The 14,872-nt window shown below is 40.8% G+C and overlaps 1 protein-coding gene across 2 annotated transcripts in view; it reads right to left on the bottom strand.

Moving 5' to 3' along the window:
* Nucleotides 1-14,872, bottom strand: part of RLF (RLF zinc finger) — a gene marked incomplete at its 5' end in the record, with an annotated part of 53,128 nt that overhangs the window by 19,234 nt on the left and 19,022 nt on the right. The window contains 2 exons of one of the 2 annotated variants that reach the window (XM_082329555.1): nucleotides 1,385-1,587; nucleotides 10,225-10,357. In XM_082329555.1, coding sequence (XP_082185681.1) covers nucleotides 1,385-1,587; nucleotides 10,225-10,357 — 336 coding nt within the window. The remainder of the gene's footprint in view (nucleotides 1-1,384; nucleotides 1,588-10,224; nucleotides 10,358-14,872) is intronic. The other variant, XM_082329556.1, reaches the window with a different exon arrangement.

Below are 14,872 nucleotides of genomic sequence, written 5' to 3'. Positions count from 1 at the left end.
AAGCCAGACAGCGATTCTCAGTTCTGTTACTGTCTACGTGCTGCTCTGTGAGAAACAAGATTCTTGTGAACAAATAATTACTCAATCATATTATTTGTTACATGTGCCTTAGGATCAATTCAAGGTACCAGAATGTACCAGAAATGCAAGGGACAACTTTATATATAGTGTATACACACACAGAGTTATAACCATATATACACATATACACACATACATATATGTATGTACATGAGCATGTATGTATGTATGTATCTTATTGCCTATAGATAGAAGTAGTTCACCAGCCTTAACTTTTAGGAGCTCAGCAATTTAACTTCCAAGCCTGATGTAGCCATTCCAATCGCTTCCAGTTCCAGGAAAGGGATAACCATACATTGTCTCATCTTCCAAGACAAATTATTTCTCTCCAATCCTCCTCAAGCTATCTCCACTGATATTCACCCTTTTTCTAACATTTACTTTCTTAGCTAAGCCCTGTTCCTCCATCTACCCCATCCTACTCCGAACTTCAAATTTCACTTAACACTTATTTCTTTTATTACAGTTAATTCCCTCTTCCTCCTGCTGGGTTTTTGGTCATTGCCACCTCTCATTCTCCAACAGCTGCCGTTCTTTGAGCTCTTCATCTTTCATCTTTTTTCCATCTCTTTTCCCCACTTGTCATTAGACCTGATAACTTTCTACCTGAGGAAGATGATAGGTAACATGAAGATATAACACAATTCTCTCCTTCTGAAAACAAAGGTGGAAATAAAAATGTTTTAGAAGTCTCAGTTTTCAGCAATTCTGTAAAGAGTGCCAACTACACAATACCTGTGACCAAGCATGCAAAGAAACATTACATGCAAATCCTCATATTGCCAATTATTTATGTCAACTTTCTGGCACTGTAACACCACTGACTTTACACTTTTCACAGTGTTGGCTACAGGCCCAGTTAAGTCAATAAACCATACTGTTTTAAGATACTGCTTTGATGCTTAGTGGCTTCATTTCCCCATAAAAGGTTTAATTAAGTGATTACCATAATTTGCTTGAATTCATCAATCTGTGTTCTAGCTTTTATACTTGACTGGCAAGTAAAGACTTTTCTGAGTATCTAGGTAAAACAGATACAGCTACACTTCACAACTCTTAAGTGAAACTAAAAACTGAACACAATTTCATGTGATTTCTATGCCATTCATCATTAGTAGCCAATGCAATCAAAGAACATATTGCAAGTTACCCATATATCCCCAACTCCTCCAGTACGCAGATCCTTCTCTTTTGGAACTCTGCTGCAACAGTTTCACTCTTTAGCTTCAGTTCTCAGTATTGCAGAAATAAATTCTAAAATGCTTGACATATATACATTAAAAAGGGACTATGAGTTACTAACCTCCTTAATGGAGTCTTCATTAGGCAGCATAGAACACACACATGTGATGTAGGCTTGGCGAAAAGATGAAACATTTGCAATTTCTGGAGAATCTGCACACAATTTTGACAAGAAAGTAGCTTGTGGGATGCAGTTTGACTTCATCAAATGTTTTATTCGCATCTGCAGAAAGGAAGGCCCTTCTCGTGTAATCAATTTATTAGCTAGGAAAAGAAAAAAGCCTTTGAGAATACGCCAATTTACAGCTGACACTCAACCGAAATTGTCTCACTGCATTCACACTTTATTTTATTACAAACTTGTGTAAGTATGGCCAGCGTTCTTAGGAAACTCTAGGTGTGATAAAAAGTGACAGCAATAAATGGAATATTTTTGTCCCAAACAAATTCAGATCAACTGTGTAGGGAGAGAATGCTGGGCTATAGAAAACAGACACCCCTCCCAACTAAAAGATAGCATCCATTAACGAAATAATGAAGTATGCCACAGCAGTGGCTAAAGGACACTGATCAGACCATATCGTATTTTGAACGCGATACCAGTAGTTTAGCTGAGATTCAAAATCTTCAACTTTTAATTGTAGTTTCATATTCCAAAGAATCAAAGATATTTCAAACAAAGCATTACATACTTTTCAACTGGAGATTTTTCCACCCAAGTTGTTAAAACCCCACATAATGCCAAAATACACAAAATTAAGCTGAGGGTGAAAATGTTATCTTTGTGGTACTTTGGAAGAATTGTGTTTAAGACATGCTAGGCTTATGCTCTAGATCAACCAAATACAACTAATCATTATGAGACTTCATGAACTAATTCAATAATAAAAATGTAACTTCAGATTATTTTTCTAAGTAGTTAGCAAAATTTACTTAATCTGATTAAAAACCTCACAGATTTACTTTGATTCTCTTCCCAGGTACTTATCATAGAATCACAGAATATCTTAAGTTGGAAGGGACCCATAAGGATCATTGAGCCCAACTCCTGCTCCTCGCAGGACTACCTAAAACTAAACCGCATGATGAAAAGCGTCGTCCAGGTGCTCCTTGAACTCTGACAGGCTCGGTGCTGTGACCACTTCCCTGAGGAGCCTGTTCCAGGGACCAACCACCCTCTCAGTGAAGAGCCTTTTCCTAATGTCCAGTCTGAACTTCCCCTGATGCGGCTTCATCCCGTTTCCTCATGTCCTGTTGCTGGTCACCAGAGAAAGGAGATCAGCACCTTCCCTCCCACCGAGAAGCTGCAGACTGCAATGGGGGCACCCCTCAGCCTTCTCTTCTCCAAGCTGAACAAACCAAGTGACCTCAGCTGCTCCTTGTAAGTCTTGCCCTCGAGGCCTTTCACCATCTTGGTTGCCCTCCTCTGGACACATTTTAGTAGTTTGATGTCCTTCTTATATTGAGGTGCCCAAAACTCCACACAGCACTCGAGGTGGGGCTGCAGCAGTGCAGTGCGGAGCGGGACAATCCCCTCCCTTGACCGGCTCGCTCTGCTGTGCTTGATGCACCCCAGGACATGGTTGGCCCCTTTGGCTGCCAGGGCATGCTGCTGGCTCATATTCAACTTGCCATCAACCCAAACCCCCAGATCTCTTTCCGTGGGGCTCCAGGCTCTCATCCCCCAATTTGTACACGTAACCCGGATTACCCCGTTCCAGGTGGAGAATCCGGCACGTGCTCTTGTTAAATTTCATACAGTTGGTGATTGCCACGCTCTCGAGTCTATCCAGATCCCTCTGTAAGGCCTCTCTACCCTCAAGGGAGTCCACAGCACCTCCTAATGTAGCATCATTGGCAAACTTAGTTACGGTACATTTGACTCCTACACCCAGATAATTTATAAAAACGTTAAAGAGCACTGGCCCTGAAATTGAGCCCTGGGGAACCCCACTGGTGACTGGCCGCCAGCCTGATGTAACCTCATTTACTGTAACTCTTTGAGCCCGACCCATCAGCTAATTGCTCAGCCAGCGTATTATGGACTTGTCTAGCTGTATGCTGGACATTTTATCCAGAGGGATACTGTGAGAGACAGCATCAAAAGCTTTGCTAAAGTGCACGTACTTTGCCTTAGCTGACGAAATAGTATGCTTCAAGACAGCTATGGTGGTATTTCCAGCCTAACATAAACATCTACAGAAAGGCTTGATACTAGTCTCCAGATCTGTACGTATTTCAAAAGACCCTTGAGAATTAAGAAAGAGGAGTCAATACATTCTTATACTGCATGCAATAATACATATCAAACAAAGAACAAACTGTCTGATCATTTGCAGAAGAAATTCTGGAAATGCCCAAGACATTCTGATAAAACATATATTAGAACCGGTGTTCTGCAGCAGCTGTAGTCAACCAGCTACCTGTAAAGCCTGCAAGAGACTCTGGATTAGTCTAAAAAGAAAGTTTGCTTTAGAATAACAACTTACTGGAAGAGCCATTGAATAAAAATATTTTAACTGTTAGTATCTTATTATTACCATGTGGGATGGGTATCTAAGAAACCAATAGTATATAAATTTCTGAAAGAGGGGATTGTATGTAATACAAAACAAGTAAATTCTCATGCTTTCTGCACTTAAATTATTGTCCAAACAGAAAAATAACATGTTCTAACAGACACTACACGAGTTGGCAGAAGGCTTACAATATGCTCCTAAACAGAAAACTCATTTGAGGGGCCAAGTACATACGATATGCTTGTAGGGGGACTTACTAGCATTCTGCAGAAGTTTGCTTAGGGGCCCATTAGAGGTCATTTTAAGATTCAAGTCTATGGTACTGGTTTCCATTTTTCACAGGAAAACCCTCTGAGCAGTAAACTCTTGACATAGCTGACACTGACACTTCACGTTAAAGTAACTGCAACAGCAAAGGTAAAAAAAGCTGGCTGACCAAGAGACAGCCTGCAGTAAGATCTCCAGTTGCTTGGAAACAAGCCTCCTCTCTTCCCTAAAAATTACAACTGTATATGACACTGCTTGAAAATTTACCAAGGAAAAACAACAGTGCTTTGATATCCATCCTATTTGAGGTAAGAGACTGCTACCACAACAAGGCGGCCACGAGATGCCTGTTAAGGAAGAACTCTAAGAAGGCTTGCTTACTCAACACCAGAACCAAGTCATCTCTCCAGGTGAGGCGTACACTGTTCATGGACATGTCAGTAATGGTTTTTAGTGCCCACAAGCATTCAAAGTAGTTCTGTAGTCCCTGTTTCTGCAGCTCTTGGCTCACAGAATAATTTAAAAATTTTTTTCAGGTTCATGACAAGGATAAAAGAAATACCAGGGGGGAAAAAAAAAAAAGATATTCCATTTACCTGCTCTAAGAATGATTTAGATTCCTCTTGTTTCTTATTACACATCTAGACATGCACGTACCAATTGCTCAAATGAAGTTTTTACTGACATGTCAGAGTAAAGACATGGGAAGTGTTTTGAGTACCTGCAGTCAGCCAGACAAATTCAATGGTTTCAGGTTAACAGTTACATGTTTCTCTTTAAGCACAGGTGACAGAAACCTGCTAACGAAATGCAGGAGGTGGACTCCCGGCTGGCATGGACAAGAGGGGCTCAACGTGCCGCAGTCTTTGGGAGCCACCAGTACGCATGCGCACCCCCTCCACCCCAGGGGCCCGAGGTCTGCGCCGTGCCCTGGGCCGCCCCTCCACACCCAAGCAGGTGTCTACTGAACTCTGCAAAGGAGGCAAATGACAAACTGAGCTCCTGGGTCATGCAGATGTAAACGATGAATGTAGGAGCAAAAGTCAGATATCTGACTAGTGATTTATTTCTATCCTAGCACTTAGTTTTTCTCTGAAGTGTCTATTCTTTTCCAGCAGCCTGCCTGAAACAACCTCCCTCTCCCTGAAAAGGGAACAAAAACTCATTTTGCTGCCTATTGCTCAGAGCAGTTGTTTTTCCCTCAGAGTACCTAATTTTGTACTCAATCCGAAATCTGTTATGCTTCCAAACACATCCATGAACATATTTTCTTGTTCCTTCTCTTCCTAGACCTCCTGCTGTTTTCTGTTCTGTCCCAGTGTTCTACCAAGCATCTCAGGACTAAAACAGCTTGCTATAAAAATCAGTGCCAAGACACCTTGCAACCCTTCCCTCCTCCAAACCCTTTAGAGTAGTAAAGGGTCAGTGCAGTTTCAAATTCTACACATATCTAAAGGGCTCTCTTATCCCAGGACCAAAAAGTACGGATAAGAGATTCCCCTCTCACCCAAAACACTTGCAGTATAAGATGAATTCAAGTTAGACCACAGCATTGTGAATACAGCCTTTATAAAGCACGGATGGCACTAACGCATGAAAAGACTCACTATCACTGTGAGAAATGTCCAAGAGAAACAGCATCTTAGGCAAGCCTTTCCACTGAAAGTACCAGTGGAACAGGACAATGTGCTGAAGTGCAGTAAAGTACATTAAGTACGCACAAACGACATTGAGGACTGTCTATTTTACAACAGCAGTGCGGGGCAGAGTTCTCCCAGCTTTCCTACAAATCAACTCATGTCAATAGAGACATACCAAGATGGGGTATTCATCTTCTGCACACAGCAAGAAGCTCACCCGCCTCTTTGTTCTTCCTGAATGATACTATTTGTTTAGAAAAAAAAAAATCTTGAAATAAGAGTATTAAAGCTAGCTTCCTTAGGCATAGAAGAATGTCGGAGGTCAAGACGGCTGAACAGCATCTATTACATTCACTTTGGGATGCTCATATCATTTAGTCATCTAAAAGGCATAAGCAGCAATGATTTCTTGCGGCCCTTTCCTCAAGCGAATACTCATGCCCAAAACAACCCTTTTGAGTCAGCTGACAGCACAAACCAGCAACAACCACCCTAGACACATGGCAGTTTATTAACAGCCACAGAAGCAGCAGACAGAACCTAAGCTGCTATGAAACTTCTGCTGGAACAACTTCGGTAAGCTATATTTACAGTTGATGTCAGTTCCTTTTCAGGGCCAGGGCATAAAAAAGAATTTAAAAAATTAAGAACTCTAATCAAGAGAGACAAGAACATGTCACATTTTCAGGATCTTTGCTTCAAGTAAGCATATGATGATCATTCACATGAACTACCAGTTCACAAAAAGCTCCAGCTGGGCACATCAAGCTACTCTCACATCTGGCTTACCAGTGGCCCACAACAGCAAAAACTAGGAATGCTTTTCAGATACGCACCACAAAAAGCCAAAAAGCATGAAACACAAGCTATTCAAAAACCCTAAGTTTTAGATGAGTGAAATAGCATCCATTTACAACAACACTTCAGAAGATACTCTGTGAAACTGTTGTTGGACCAAAGGATTAAATGGCAGTTTGACTAAAACAACTGAAAAAACATTGTGCTACAACTCTTCCTGCAGCCTTTCCTCAACATGCCTAACAGCAGAGCTGCCATCCCTGCCGTCACCTGGAGAAAGTGCTTTTTGATTGATGTCTATCAAATGGAGCCTGGTAGTCAGAAGAGAACATCACACACAAAGTGGTGACACAAGTAAAAGAAGGAAGACAAACCTGGTAACTGATCAGTGACTTATGAGCTGCTATTACAGCTACAAGCATTTACTTGACATGATTCTGAAAGTGGAAAAGGATTAAATTAATCCAGTAGACATCTAGAGATAGTTGCTTAATTCCAGCTCCAACCATGCCCTACACAACACCAAAAGAGTAATTCCAGCTACCCAGACAGACTTTCTGCAAGCCAAACACTATCACAGCAGCATCTGACTTCCTGGCACAGAGAAAAGAAGGGACTGAACAAAGAAATGGAAGTAAAACACAACCAGCAAGACTTTACTAATCATAACACATGGTATAATATAGCTTCATGGATCAGTTGGTATTTCAGCAGTAACTTCTGCAGTCACTGAATTACACTTGTCTGATGATGCTAAGGAGATAATCCAGTTACATTAGCAGCACAATTTAGGAGTCAAAAGATTTTCCATGACGTAATTTGTTGGCATAGAGAGCAGGATTTCTTTAAGTTTTCATTTTGCCTTCCACCAGAGTGTAGGGTATACAAATCCGGGCCATTCATCTTGCCTTCCGAGAAAAGAGTAAACTTTACGTATGCCCTCAATCTATTTCTCTCTTCCTGTAACATTTTAGAGTTTTGTGACTCACAGTGACTCACGATATGCATTATTTTGATTTCTTATAAATGTTACTGAATAGCTGGCAACGATTACAGGAGACCGAATCCTATGCCCTATGTTGTCTTTTGCAGACTCATTCTCTCCTACAATCTCCTGCAAATCTTCAATACCTGTTCAACATGCTCTTTGTCTCCCAAGAGGCTAACAACAACAAAACCAACCAAATAAAAAAAGCCCTCCATCCAGGGCACAGAATTATTTAACTACTGAAGCATTACTTTATAGTATTTGTAGCTATTAAATATCCCCATTCCTCCTTTTGCTATTGTCCCATTTCCATTACCAATAATGCTACTACTTTGATTGCCCCTTTCACAGTATTTGCTGCAAAGCAGAACAGCAGGAACAGGAGAGCACTCTCACATGGTGCTCTTGCTGTCCTCCTACATGTCGAAAGAAACCACACGAGCTCTACTACTGTTCCTTGCATTGTCAGTTGAAAGCACTCAACCAATATCTAAAACATCTTGCTTGGGTGCTAAGATGACACATTCAGATAGCTTGGAAAGCTTGTAGAAAGATCTTTTAGATATGTCTAAGCAGCTGTGTTGCATATCAACAGGCCACAAGGGTGACACTTTTCTCAGTTTACCTGCTCTTTGATACCCTGAAAGCAAGCAAAAAAACAGAACAAACCAAGGTTTCCAAGATTGCCACAAAAGTGAGACACTTGGTAAGATGTGACATTTTAGACAGATATTTAGCTTCTTAGAACTGCCCTTCATTCAAAATGTCTAGCCGTTTACCTTATGATTTACCTGAGAAACCTTCCTTCGACAGAGTGGTCTAACAAGGGATTCTGAAGTCACGTTCAGACTGTTTAAGCATGCCTGGGGGCCACTCCAGAATGTATGAGAATGCGCTTGTGCAGTTACAAACTTTCCAGAAGAGCTCCAATCAATGGATGCCTCTGTTTGCACCACATGAAAGAAACACCAGTGAGGACAACTCTTCTGGGCTCACACTCAGATCTAGCTAAACAGACAAATATGGACTAAATAAAGAACACTAAGAAATCAATAGTTTCAAGGTTGCCAAGTGGCCTCAGAAATGGGAACCTACACTCAGCCCAATTCAACATAGTCAGAGATGTGTCAGCCCATCAGTTTGCCAGCAGAAACTTCAACCCAAATTAAAAGCCAAAGGACTGAACGCACTAGTTGTATCCCATTACTGCTGAAGTCAAGAGGTAGTCTCAACCATGTCAAGGTCCTCCTGCACCGGAATGAAGCAGCGTAGCAGCATTTAGTAACACAGCCATTGATAAAACCAGTCACGTGTGTAAGCAGCAAATGAATCTATAATGAGTCCACACAGATACATGAGGAAATTGCTCCTACTGGAATTCATACCAGTCCTCCAGAACAGCTCGTGGCTTGCCACAGGTAAAGGGAGGTTGCAAAGCTAGCTAACCATTAGCCCTCACTGGTATATCACTCTCCGAGTAAGGGATTCTTCAACAGCTGAAGGTTTTCAGTAATATGGACCAATTTTGAAACGCAAGCCCTTTCTAGTAGAAACAAACTAAGAGCAGCAACCCTGCCACTGGATGGCCTAACAATACTCTAAATAAAAGACTCCAAAACAGGACGTTAGTATGGAATGCAATTCTTTTCAAGACACGTTGGAGATGCGATTAAATGCTCTTTGGAGTTCAAATGTTTCTGCCATACTATTGAATACTTGAAGTGAAGGCTAGCAATGACTGCAGTCTACCCTTGGCTGCTTTTTTTTAATGCTTTCTAGCATAGGGAAGCAACATATCCTCTCAACAACCTTATCATGTTTCTCATTTATTTATTAAAAAGCACTAACTTAACTCAACTCAAAGAGAGGCTACCCAAAGCCAGAAAGAAGGATTCTGCTATGGAAGAAAGCTTGACTTAAAATCCCTTTTTGTGCTCCTTTAATTTTTAAGAAAATATTTTAAGCTCTCTTCCCCTCTATATTGTTTTTAACTTCAGATTACCACTGAGGTAAACTGCGGTCTCGTGTACTGTTAACGGAACAGTTAAAAGAAATACCTGCAAGTACTTAATGGTACCACTAATAGAGATGAAAAAATTTCAGTGAGTAAAAGAGTTTAAGACATTCAAAATATATAAAGTGACACTAAAACCGTCTTTTCCTCACCTCTCAACATTTTCTGATTCAAGATCTTATTTCCATAGTCTAAACGCAATAAGCTTCCCAGCCCAGAGCTTAACAAAAGTCAACCTCCACACTCATTTCGCCCCTCCACATGCATCTTTTATGCCTCTGAAAGGTGTGGACATACACAATTCCTCCTCCCTGTGAAGCATTCAGGAAAACATTTAAAAGCACAGAGTTATGAAGAACAAACCACCTCAGGGAGCAAAATTTCCATATTCTTACTATGGAAAAAGAAATAATTCTTTTTAAAAATGGAGCTTCAAAATATTCAAACTGATGGATGATATAGCCCAAGCAGAGATGCATTAGCAAGGCCACATTTTTCAGAGTGCCAGTGAGACAGTTTCATCATAAGTATCGTTTAGCAACGTATGAATACTATTGCACAGCACAATTTAAAATACAGCTCTCTTCTGACTTCAAATCACTGGTTCCCCACCAGAACTGCACCAAGTAATTTCTTAATAATCATCACATACAATCTCTAAAATCACATTCTTACCTTCCTCAGTTTCTACTGGTTGCTGGGATAGAATTTTAAGAAGAACTGGATTTTTCCATACTCCTTCCCTTGTGATATCCACCAATATTTGGAGGTTGTTATTCCCAAATTCCAGTAAAGCATCATGTGAATCCTACAAAACGTGTAAAAAAAAAAAGTCATTAAAAGTCTTCACTAAAATGAAACCAATGTAATTTTATATTATCTGTCCTAATACTTGACTGTATTCTAATAATTGTACACCATTCTTCTGAGTCATTACTGTTTTGACATGTTTGCCTTGGGATTTTAACAGTACAACGTCCTTTCACTTCTCTAATCCTACAGTAAAACTTCCCAATCTCAAAGTACTGAAAGTTAACTGAAATGGCTCAACTCAAAAAGCCTACTCTGCAGTTGTAACTCTTCTGCAATTTTTATGTTTCTCCATGTACACATGTACATATAAATAAAATTACAGAAATTATTGTATAAAAGACAAAGGATGATTTTGTATCAAAGCATTTAGTGCCATTTAAGAAACCAGAATGAAGATTAAGTTTTCAAAATGAGTAACTAAATGCTGAGAGTGTACAATTTTACATTTAGTGTTAACACTAGCAAGATGAGCCAGTCAATTCATTTCTCTGGGAATTATTAAAGCCGTCACTCACTAGTCTGAGGAATGTGGTGGTGGTGGGGAACATCCTGAAGCTACATAAGCAGCAGTGCAATGGGAGAGGCTCAGAAAGGACTCTCATTTACCAAAAGGGTGAGGTCGGGGTCATATGAAGATGCAGGTTTCCTGGTGATTAGAGACGCAAGAAGTCTCAGGGAAATTAAGAAAGAGAAAGCAAAGCACAATACGTACAGCAGAGACTGTAGTACAACACTCACAATCCAGACCAAACTGGATCGTGACTGATTTCCTTTATTAAGATGAAAACATCCTTCTACTGGAGGCAGATACACCCTTTCCTTCGAAACTAATCCACATGCAGTGCATTTACTCTAAGATCGAGGGATTTCCAATCCTGACAGTTTTGATGCTGTGAAGGCTGACCCAGAGACCCTCCACGCTGAACAGGTCTCAAGCTGAAGTTCATCCACTAAACCTGTACACACAGCGCAATGCTCAGAGTGATCAAGGCCCTACCACTTTTAATTCTGGAAATCTGAGGAGTGATGGAGGGAAGAAAAAAAAGAGATGTTACACATGGAAAGATGTCTAGAGTCTAACACAGAAGAAAAAGCACTTAATGTCCCTAGCAGGAAAACCAATCTAGGGTGACTTGCACTGAAAAAATTAAGATATCACCATGCAGAAATTCGTAACGCTGACAAATTGAAGCTAACTAACTGTAGGCAATTTGTGGCTACATGTTCAGTGAAAATGCTTCTCACATCAGTCACGACACATCTTAAGTTTAAGAATTAGTTTGATACATGACAATGTTCCCTGATTCTAGTGAGCTGTGTTTTAAGTTGGCAGGACTTTTAACACTATTATTAACCTCAGGTTTGTTTTCGATAGCCCCTGTTGCATCTTCTATATATATTGGAATCAATTCTATGTTCTGAATTATCAGAATTAAATGGGGCTAATGCTATGACCACTGGGAATCCCAGAGTAACCAAAGAGCCTTGTATCACAGGCTGTCAAAAGACAGCAATAAACTGCATTCCACATTGCAACATGCAACACTTGTTTTTCAAGTTCCTGAGTTACTTCCCATAAACAAGTGCTATGAAAATACCCAAGACCTTCCCATTAACCACTCACAGTAAAAGGCATCTTTGCATTCAATGATTAGATGTCCTTTAATAAATTAGATATTGATGTTCAATATCAGATGCTAATTTCAGACCAACTTTGATGTTTTGATATCATTACCTATTTCCTTTCTAATACTGCACAAACTGCAGTCCATAAATCTCTGCACAAGAGATCATGGATTTAACTCCTGGGTGAAGCATCTGCCCACTAAGGAGTGAAGCTTTGCTCCCAGCAAAAGATTCATGAGGGGAAAATTACATTCTTGCAGTGAAAGTTTCATTTACATTGATCCATAGCTGTCATAAGTAATAGTCTCAGAACTAAGGACTCCTCTCAAGTAACTATGAAACAATACTATCAGACATGCTGCTGAGTAAATCCCAAATTAAAGTGAAGTATAACTAAGACAGAGTTCTTCCCTCCTCACTTCCTGATTACGTGTATGTGCTCCAAGTATACCACAGCATACTTGTGTCCTATACGGAATAAACTCGAGTATTACTTCACCACTGAAGTCTGTGTCCAGTGGCAAGTTGATACGGATCCATTCATCCCCTGGATAGTCTGTCAGTCTCTAGAATATGAAGCTAAGCATATAGGGCTCTTCAAGGATTCTATGCATCTGGATGACTTTGGGGCATTCTTTCACTAAACTGGGAACACAGGCAAGTTTAGAAGAAAATCATTCCCAGCAAGTACCAAGTGAAAATTCCAGCAATCAAAAGGGGACCACAGAAAGATATGTATACTCCTACAAAGCTCATTATAGCAACCACCTTCCTGCTTGCTCATCTAGCACACAATGAATCGTGAAATTTTATAGGATGAGCAAGAACACTGGGTGGTGTTCAGCAACACAGGTGTTAAGTATCTGTAGGAGATCTTGTTGTCACAAGAAGCACAGGGAAGTCAAGAAAAAGTAAAGCATATTATGTATGTTTCTGTGTAAGATGATAAGATAGCACAAAATACATTCCTGATTCTGGAAACTGGTATTACTGTACTCCACAGCCTACACTAGTCATGACATTAAAGTAACATGATGTCCTGACTAACACTTAAATAAACAGGATTTCCAGCTGTAACCAGCCTTTAATATAATAGGTAAGACAGGAAAGGAGGAAGGAAACAAAGCAAGTTATCGGTTGTCATTGTTAAAATCCAACCTAAGCATTTGCCACCTTCAGCTGCTAATGGGACTTCACGTCTCACTAGGTTTGGTGCTTGACAGGGACTTGGATCTGGGATATTGCACAGAAGCTACCAAGGCTTGTCCTCAGACTATCACCACTTGCTGCTCACATACCTGGACACCCATCACACTGCACATCCAGAGTAAATACAAGGTTCTGGGGGCCAAGCTGATGGACATGAGCATCCATCTGGTTTCCTTCACTTTGCTGAGGAAAATATAAGACTGAGAACAGCCAAGATTTCCAAGTACAAGTGACATTTTATCAACCTGACTGCCTGCTGTGACAACAGGCTACAGATGACTTAGCAAGGCTCCTGACAGTCTCCCATAGTATCTTTAAAACCAAATTGTTAAAATATGGAAAAGTGGACAATAATGCAGGTGGAAAAATCAGCTCAACTGCCAGGCTTGGAAGCCTTGTAAGCAGCTGTACAAAAACCAACTGGCAGCTGTCTCCTAGCAGCACTTCTCACGAGTCAACACTGAGGCAATACTTTTAACATCTTTATTAATTGTCTGAATAATGGGACAACACACATCCTCTGCCAGTCCACAGCTCATACAGAACTTGCAGAGCAGCTGACACTGGAGGGCAGGGCTGCCGTTCAGAAAGACATTCAACAGGCCGCAGAACATGGCCGACAGGGACTCACTGAACTTCAACACAGGCAAACGCAAAGTGCTGCAGCTGGCACAACCCCAAGTATCAGCAGAGGCTGGTGACCAGCTGGCTAGGTTCCAGTTTGGCACCACAGGCAGAGGCCTGTAATTTAAGCGTAGGTCAGCAGTGAGCCCTTACTGCAAAAAAAGGGAAACTACGCCGAACAGTTTCAAACAGAGCATAACCAGGAGGTTGGTGAAGTGTTTATTCCCCTCTCTTTGGTACTTTTGAGTACAACACTCAGTTTGTGGCTGTCCTGTACAACTCATTTGCCATAGTGGAGCAAGTCCAGCAAAGGCCATCAGAGGGCCTATACAATCTTAGGAAGAGAGGGTGAAAAGGGAAATTTTAGAGCTGGTCTTTATCTTCGCTATACGCCCCAGTAGGTAGTGGGAGCTGGACTCTTCTGTCTAGCGAATGAATCAATAGACAAGTCACATAAAGGGAAATTCTGTAGTGTGTGTGTGGGAAAGTGTATCAATGTTTAAATACTTTCACTTTGAAGGGACTACCCAAAGTTTGTGCAATCTCCATTCTTTGAGACATTTAAAACTTGATGGGGGAGAGCTCCAAGCAACCCAATTCAAGATAGCCCTTACTCTGAGTGAAAAGGTGGATCAGGTAACTTGATCTACCTTCCAGTTCCAGCTCCCTCATGACTCTTCCACAACAGACACCTTCAGAGCATTGCATATTCAATGCATTTACTAGACATACTGAAAGCACACTTACTGGGAGTCAGTGCTTCTGCCCTACACTAGTTCTTCTCTGACTGCAAGAACAAAACCAAACTAACATCAGAAGTGAGTGAAAAAGCACACATTAGGAGTTCTTTCTGAACGCAGAACTATAGTGCAGACTTCCACCTTTTAAGGAGCACTAAAGTTAAAAGCCTCATAGCTGAATGCAACAATCGAGCAGTTTTGGTAACTTTAACCTGCTCATCTTCCTTAGCAGTACCCAAGATTTTCTGCAATTAGTGCCCCAATGTTGATTTTCTTTTTAGATGACTGCTGTAACTGTGTTCCAACTCTTA

Source organism: Platalea leucorodia (assembly GCF_965183815.1).
Source record: "Platalea leucorodia genome assembly, chromosome: 18".
NCBI lineage: Eukaryota > Metazoa > Chordata > Aves > Pelecaniformes > Threskiornithidae > Platalea > Platalea leucorodia.
The sequence above is the reverse complement of the archived record's forward strand: the minus strand, read 5'-3'. Positions and strand labels throughout refer to the sequence as shown.